The 8,256-nt window shown below is 42.6% G+C and overlaps 3 protein-coding genes across 3 annotated transcripts; all 3 read right to left on the bottom strand.

Moving 5' to 3' along the window:
- Positions 1-335: 335 nt before the first annotated feature.
- Positions 336-4,259, bottom strand: ras (Inosine-5'-monophosphate dehydrogenase ras). The gene is made up of 6 exons (XM_017067787.4): positions 4,129-4,259; positions 3,652-3,944; positions 3,419-3,569; positions 2,576-3,227; positions 1,114-1,654; positions 336-1,042 (listed from the first exon to the last, which is right to left on the bottom strand). The coding sequence occupies exons 2-6, from the start codon at positions 3,792-3,794 to the stop codon at positions 937-939; spliced, it is 1,593 nt and encodes a 530-aa protein (XP_016923276.1). The 5' UTR covers positions 3,795-3,944; positions 4,129-4,259; the 3' UTR covers positions 336-936.
- A 1,206-nt stretch (positions 4,260-5,465) lies between these two features.
- LOC108004601 (histone acetyltransferase p300) lies at positions 5,466-6,229 on the bottom strand. The gene is made up of 2 exons (XM_017067541.4): positions 6,029-6,229; positions 5,466-5,965 (listed from the first exon to the last, which is right to left on the bottom strand). Exons 1-2 carry the CDS (start codon positions 6,075-6,077, stop codon positions 5,553-5,555), a joined length of 462 nt encoding a protein of 153 aa, XP_016923030.1. The 5' UTR covers positions 6,078-6,229; the 3' UTR covers positions 5,466-5,552.
- Positions 6,230-7,223: 994 nt separating this feature from the next.
- LOC108004615 (histone acetyltransferase p300) lies at positions 7,224-8,047 on the bottom strand. The gene is made up of 2 exons (XM_017067554.4): positions 7,893-8,047; positions 7,224-7,828 (listed from the first exon to the last, which is right to left on the bottom strand). Exons 1-2 carry the CDS (start codon positions 7,915-7,917, stop codon positions 7,440-7,442), a joined length of 414 nt encoding a protein of 137 aa, XP_016923043.2. The 5' UTR covers positions 7,918-8,047; the 3' UTR covers positions 7,224-7,439.
- Between the last annotated feature and the right edge of the window lie 209 nt (positions 8,048-8,256).

Raw genomic sequence — 8,256 nt, 5'->3', positions numbered from 1 at the left:
TTATGTAGTGTTGTAAAGTATCCCAATTCCGAAAAGCACCTGCGATTAATATCTAAAAAGTGTCGACTATAAAATCCAAAACCTGTCTGGTTTTGCACTTTAAAATTTCCAAAAAAGCCTTTATATCGCTCCCAAAAAGCTATTCACCCACCTGCTGTCGTAAAAACTAACTTTGGCAATAAACAGAAATCCGATGTTTACGCTTCATAACCGAAAACACATTACATTTTTAGCGTACTAATAAGTATAGTGATAAGACCCAAGTCCCTTCCAAAAGGTGCTGATAAGGTTTAACCCCCACAAAGCCGGGACCATAATTAAAAATTGCTTCTCAATACTTTTTCCATTTAGTTTCAGTTCACATTTAATAAGTTTGGCAGAGTTTTTAAACTTGAAGCGAGCTTCATCATAATAGTAAACATCCAACACTATACAAATAGAGATTAACATCTATGTACATATAGCGTGCCAAATAAGTAAGCGGCCAACAAACGCGTTGCACTCGATTTAGATAAAGATATATATAGCAAGTATATGAAGATTACGTAGTCTCTATACAGATCAAGTAACCTGTAAACACTTAATAGTAGGATTTTCTGCCAACCAGACAGATGGATAGGGTATACACATGTATGCGGGCGATTCGAGGTAACCTCCAGCGCCACCAAAAAGGGAATCTATATTGGAATCGTAATCGGAACGTCGGCGATTCCAACGAGACTTAACCTAACACTGGTAAAACTCCAGGGGGGGAAAAGGGTACGCTATCCGAGCGCTTGTTTCTGTCCAATCCTCTCACTTGCGATCGAATAGGCGGGTGTAGTCGAGCAGATTGGCTGCTCCAGATCGGTGGCGATGCTGTTGCTGCTGCTGCTGATGATGGACTGAGGCAGCCACTCCTCCAGTGCCCATTTCCGCCGCAGCCGTGGTCGTATGTTAGAAGAGACGCTTCTCGTAACTGAAGAGGCCGTGGACATTGCCCTCCAGCTGAGCGGAATGGGTGCGCTTCATGAAGCGCAGTTGGCCGTTATAGATCATATCCCTGGTGGAAGATGAAATACAGGTCAGAAAAAGTGTTGAAAAGGGTGGGAAAGGGGAGTCCTATCAATGTACCTCAACTTATTCACAGAATTGGCACCGATGTCCTGACAACTGTGCTGCAGTCCGCACTCCAGATAGGGCAAATAGCGCAGCACACTGCCCTTGTCCACGATGCTGCCGCTGACGCCCTGGGCCACCTTCATCTTGTCCATCTCGTTGTGGTAGTAGCGTGACATGGCTGCGCCCTTGGCATCGCCACGCTCCATGGCCTCCAGGGAGCCCATGCCGCGGTACTTCTTGAGGCGCACTCCATCGGAGAAGAAGTACTCGCCGGGTGCCTCAGATGTGCCGGCGAGCAGGGAGCCCATCATCACAGCGCTGGCTCCCAGGGCGATTGCCTTCACAATGTGTCCAATCGACTGGATGCCTCCGTCCGCGATCACGGGCACTCCGAACTGGCGGGCGTACGTGGACACCTGGTAGACAGCCGTGGCCTGGGGACATCCGCAGGCCATCACCTCCTGGGTGATGCAGATGGAGCCGGAACCCATGCCTACACGGAGTCCATCGACTCCGGCCTCGATGAGATTTTTGGCCTGCGCACGGGTAACCACTGTTAAACAAAAGAATTTCAATTAGTTTTTGAGTCTTCAATTTTATAAATAAATGTTTTTATAAAATGCATTTAAGGCAATCAAATTTTGGAGCATATTTATCATTAAATACGCCCAATAGCCATCTCGTAATATTAAAGATAACAATATGGTTGAACCCAATTTATTATTGGTACCTGATCGCGACGTAATAAGTCATATCGGTAGATAATGGACAAATAATTGCTCTCAAAAGCCAATTAAACCACTTTATCAAAAAGCTTTGCATGCTTTTTATTTGCTGATTCTGAAAATGTGGAATATCTATTTTTTATCCTATATTCTTTTTATGCGCCATTAAAATTTTATTTAAATGAAAAACTAAAAAAAATACATTATTGTAATGTTGCATTAAAGAAAAGTGAAACATTCTGATCGTGATTTTAAGTACCCGACTTAGGGATAGCATCATAATTATGTTTAAAAAGTTCTTTCTTTTTTTTAAGCTGTGGTATTCTTTTTATAATGTGTACTAATAAAAAGTCAAAAGTGTTGAATTTTATTTTCTATAAGCTTTTTAGGCTGTTGACCCCCAAATAATTTTTTTTGGGAAATTATTTATTTCAGTTTAAACGTAACTAAAATGATCAAATTATGTGATCTTTTTCTCGTTACAGAAATGAGGAATATAAAGCTGAATTTGTCAGAAAGTATGCTACATTTTTTTAAATACATATTTCTTATGAGAAAGTTTAGTTGCTTTTGTGACAGAAACAATGTATGATTATTTCAGACTTAAAAAGTATTTGAAGAAAATATATTTTATTTCTTTTAATATTTGTAAATGAATGTACTTTTTGAAAAGACTAAGCTTGCTCATAAAACAACCATTACATTATTATTATAATATAAGAAAGAAGTGGAAAGAATAGTGGACTCACCATTGCCGCCGATGACTTGGAGCTCCGGATAGGTCTCCTTCATGTACTTGATCATCTCCACCTGGTAGACGGAGTTGCCCTGCGAGGAGTCGAGCACGATGACGTCCACGCCGTTGGCCACCAGCAGGGCCAGTCGCGCCTTGTCCTCCGACCTCGTGCCGATGGCGGCGCCGACGAGGAGCTGCTTATTGGAATCCTTGGAGGCGTTCGGATAGGAGCGAGCCTTCTTCAAATCCGTCCGGGCAATCATGGCCACCAGTTCGCCGGCCTGATTGATAATCGGAAGCTTGCCCTTCTTGCTCTTCTCAAGGATGGCATTCGCCGTGGGCAGATTGATGCCATTGGGGGCGGTCACCAGTTCGGTGGTCATGATGTCGGCCAACAGGACCTCCGGCTGATTCTCGCGGAAGTCGATGTCCCGCGACGTGACCATGCCCAGCAGCTTGCCGCCCAGTTTGCCGTTCTCGGTGACCGGGTAGCCGGTGAATCCGTTCTTCCGCCTCGCCTCCAACACATCCCCCACCGTATTCGTGGGCGACATCACCGAGGGGTCGCGCATGAAGCCGTGCTTGTACTTCTTAACCTTGTGCACCTCCAACGCCTGGTATTCCGGCGTGCAGTTGTGATGGATGATCCCAATGCCACCACACAGCTGCGCGCGGGATTCGAATGCGTGATAGTGAGTAATGCAATTTTTGGATAGAGACATTGGCGGTTAGAGAGGCGCATAAGAGTGTTGAGTTACAACCACAGGCTAGCACAGCTCAGGCGAACCCGCCAGCGGTTCTGGGCCATAATTGGGTATATACATCTATATACAGATCTTAACAATCCGATACTTACCGCCATGGCGATGGCCATCTCCGATTCGGTTACCGTGTCCATGGGCGAACTAACCAGAGGAGCCCTCAGTGTCAACGACTTGGTCAGAGGCGAACTGAGATCCACCTCCTCGGCGGTGAAGTCTATGTAGCCGGGTAATATGAGAAAGTCGCTGTGGGGTTCGGGAGGGGGTTTACGGAAGGGTTAATGGGTTACTGGTACTGGTAATGCCATGAGTTTGGGATACCACTCACTTGTAGGTGAGACCATCACCGTTCTCGAACAGTTCCCGACAGCTCAGGCCATCCTGCAGCTGCTCGTCCACCGAGGAGTCCTTCCTGCCAGCCGACGAGGCCGATGATTCCACAAAGCCATTCACCTTTGTCTTGCCCTCCATTCTCCGCGTGCGTTCAACCCAAAGCAGTCAAAAACAAGCCAGATAGAGATAAAGGACGCCGGTCTTGGATGCTCGATGGCTCTTCGATCTCCTGTTGCAGTTCTTTGCGGGATTCTAAGCCTTCGCTTCAAAGATTCGATTCCTCGAGAGCTTTTGAGACGCAATAACGGGGAACCAACACACACACACACACACAGGCAGAAAGATAGAACGAGAGAGGCGGAGAGCAGGGCGGAGGAAGACAATTGAAATTGGGGGGAAAAAAGGTTAATTGCTGCGTTTGGAACTCGATGGGAATGCCGAGTGGCAGCGAGCACATGGTGCCACCTCTTACCAGTCCACTGGAGTCCAAGAGCCGCGTGCTCGCGAATCGAGTGAGGTACGTCAAGTGGTATGACCGCGGGCGGACCCCTTAAATATACCCCGCCGCCGCGAAAACCAGCTAAAAATGCCCAAAGTTCTGCCATCCGCCGTAATTTTTTTTCTCAAGAGCAGCCACACTAAGGCGCGCAGGCTGTCGGTTACGAATTTACAAGAATCCTAAAATATAAAATAGTTTAGAAAAATAAAAAAACCTATCTATTCGATTAGGAAATTAAATGATTAAAAAAAAAATAATAATTTTGAAAAATACCAAGGATTCAACAGTACAGAAGAGTTTAAAAAAGTAACTAACCTATCTATTCGATTACGAAATCAAAGGATCCAACACTATAGAAGAATATAGAAAAATAACCATCATATCTTTTCGATTACGTAATTAAAGGACCGTAAAACATAGAATGGTTAAGAAAAATAACGTACCTATCTATTTGGTAACGAAATTAAATGATTTAAAAAATATAGAATAGTTTTGGAAAATAGCAAACCCATCTATTCGATTACGAAATCAAAGGATCCAACACTATACAAGAGTTTAGAAAATAACCAACCTATCTATTCGATTATGAAATTAAGGTACCGAAACACATAGAATAGTTTTGGAAAATAGCAAACCCTTCTATTCGATTACGAAGTCAAAGGATCCAACACTGTAGAAGAATTTAAAAATTAATCAAGCTATCTATTCGATTACCAAATTAAAGCACCCAAATTAAAGGACCAATAATAATCCAGTCCTTTTGTACTCCATTTTTCCGTATTTGAGAATAAAAACAATATGTTTGTAAATTTAAAAAAAACGTGTTTTTTTTAGAGGTTTCCAATCGTATAAGACGTACAGCTAAAATAAACATTTATTTTCTGAGAAATTTTTGCATTTCTTTATTTTTCCATTTAGTTGGGAACTAAACTACGAGCTCAACGAGGTTATGATGTATTATTTTAGCTTTTCCGAACAAATAGAAAAGTGTTGCCAAAAAATCAAGAAAACCAGTGAACTTTAACATGGCTTAATTATGCAAGCCACTTTGCTTTTATTTTAAGTTTTTCATCTAAGTCATTTTATTTTTCCATTTTTTTTACGAAACCTTAAATACATCTTTAAAATAGCCCAAACGTAATATGCATTCTTTTGTCTATATCTTTAAAAACTACCTGGCCAAGCCAAAAACAACAATCAAGAATTATAATTACAGTGTCAGTTTATAAATAAAACTTAACTATTATGGTCCCTGTTTCAAAGCAATTTGATATTCTCACAATTTCTTATACTACTTAATTTGTTGTATATTTCATTCTTGTTAACATAATGATTTTTATTCTATATTCTGGTTTTTCTTTGGTAATTTACAGAAAATGATAGAATCAGGTTGAATTTTAAGTATTTTCAGTTTCCGGAACCGGAATGCTCCTTGGAAAAATGGAGCAAATCCTGCAGGCATGGTCTCGGCAGATCTTGTAGTGCGTCAGGATCTGACGCGAGGAGGAACAATGCTTCGTGGGGCAGTCCTTGCCCCGAACACAAGCGATGGCATGGACCAGCACTGCCTTCATGTCCCTGCAGAAGTTGACGAGGCACTCCGGTTGGCGGCACCTGTGGGCATGGAGGAGCAGCGCCAGTTGCCGCTGGATCTGCCGCTTCTTGACGTCGTCCACAAAGCGGCGGGCGCCACCGGCTGGTCCGCCAGGCAGCGCGGCCATCTCGCCAGCGGTACCCTCGCTGATTGCGACTTCCTCCTGGGGACCGGTGCCAGCACCACCCTGACCTTGATCCACCCCGGAAGACGCACCTGCGAGCGGAAGAAACGATGCCTTTTAGGGAAACCCCATCATCACTGGCAAGCAGAACTCACCATCCTCTGAGCCACCGGCTCCTCCATCGACTTCCGCAACGAATCTCATTGTAGAGTGTGTTGATATGAGATCTTTATTGAAAAAAATGAGATTCGTCTTGGGCCAAACAAAATTGAGATTTTATTCCAACATCCACATTAAATCAAATGATTCACTTTCTTCAGTAAGACCGTGTTCGGTACTGAGAAATCGACGTATCTAGTGGTGGGCTGCGTTCGATATCTGTGGCGCCATCAATCGGAGAACTCGCTCAGGACTAGTGCGTAATTTGAAAAAGCTTTCAAAAATATAAAAAAAATTGTAGGTTGAATGCCATCGGATTGGAAATTAATCTACGAGATCAAAGATGTATGATGTGCCTGTCAAATCACTGATATTTTAGGGCGAAAAAAAAGAGATTCAATTTTAGTCAAAATCCTTTTATTTTAATCGTTTTTTAAGTCGTAGTTTAGCCAAATCAAGGCGTACAGCTGAAACACTTACTGTTTTAAGCAGCTAACTTCCTATGCTAACGGTCCCTATCACTTTAAAGACAATTTATTTATCGACTAAGTTTAGAATTTTTTTTTAAATGCGTAGGAATGTAAAATGTCCAGGTTTTAATGCCAATGGATGGAAAATTTAACAACGAGCTCAACGAGGTACGACTTATATTTGCATTTTGCCATTCAAAGCACGGGTTTTCAATCGTAGTTTAGCCAAATCAAGGCGTACAGCTAAAAGACCAATTGTTTTGGCCAGCTGCTACTTAAGCCTACTATTCCCATCACTCTGAACAAAATTATGTTTTACCAATTTCCCATTTTTAATTTTTTTTCTTTTGCAAAAATTGAACATTTTCAGGTTTATATGCCAAGGGATTGAATATTAAACTACGAGCTCAACGAGGTATGGCATTCTCTATTCTGACTTTTTTTTCGACTAAATCGGTCAAAACAGAGATTTAAAAAAACGGTTTTTCGTAATGCTCAAAAATGAACGATCGGGGTTTCGGAACGTCATTGCGTCGTAGTATATTTTTTTATCGGATGAAATTGAATGTGTCGTGCCAGCTTAATGATGATTACGTCAGACTAATAAAATCATCCAAATCAGGAAAATCAGTGCTCTCCAAAGAGATTTTATATTCTCACAATGTCTCAAACTATTTGTTCCGTATTTTTAATATTGGTTCCCAGTCGATAAAAATAATGATTTCAATTGTATTCTCTGGTTTATTTCTTAGTTAGTTTACAAATGATTTTGATTGGTTCTATTTTGAATAGTTTTTGCGATACCTTTCCGATGGGACCATCACATCAGATTTTCATTTCTTCGTGTATATACACATATATAGTACCTGCCTTCGTACTCTCTCCTGGCGCACTTCGGCACTACGTGCACTGTCGTCCACAGTCTACAGTGATATTTTCAATTTTGCCGTCGAAAAATGGAGCAAATAATACAGCCACGGTTTGTGCAGGTCTTGTAATGCAACAGGATCGCCCGGGAAGAATTACAATGGGTCACAGGGCAGTCCCTGGCCAGAGGACAAGTGGTCATGTGGACCAGCACTGTTTTCATCACCCTGCAATAGATGACACGGCACTCCCCTTGGCGGTTGCACTTGTGGGCATGGAGGAGCAACATCAGATTTTGCTGGATTTGTCGTTTCCGGTCTTCGTATACATGGCCAGCGACGCCTCTGGCTTCTCCGCCAGGCACTGCCGGCACATCAGCTGTGGCGCCTCCATCGAGGGTTTCTCCCTCCTGGGGACTGTTGGCACCACTCTGATCCTGATCCACTCCAGAGGGCGGACCTGCAAGAGGGAGAATCACGCTTCCATATAGGGGAACCCATCGCCATAAGTCGGGGGAACTCACCATCCGCTTCCATGATGAGTCTCATTGTGAAATGTATTAATATTTGATCACTGAAAAAAATTAGTTCGTCTTTGTATAAAGTTAATTTAAAACATTTCAAGATTAAATGAAATGAAATGATCTTTTGTAAGACAGTATTCGGTACTGATAAGCCGACGAATCTAGTGGTGGGCCGCTTTCGATATTTTTGGCGCCATAAATTTTGACCAAGTTTTGATGTTCGTCAAATAAGCGTCGGTGACTTAGCGGCGAAGGCGGAACGGTGGAATACGGAACATGGGCCAACTTTTATTTGTTGATTTTCTCGGCTTATTGGGGCCGAATCGAAAAATATTTAAGTATCGATATAGGGTATCGATATAAG

The sequence above is a fragment of the Drosophila suzukii genome, chromosome X (genome assembly GCF_043229965.1).
Source record: "Drosophila suzukii chromosome X, CBGP_Dsuzu_IsoJpt1.0, whole genome shotgun sequence".
Classification (NCBI taxonomy): Eukaryota; Metazoa; Arthropoda; class Insecta; order Diptera; family Drosophilidae; genus Drosophila; species Drosophila suzukii.
This window is presented reverse-complemented; position numbering and strand designations above follow the sequence as displayed.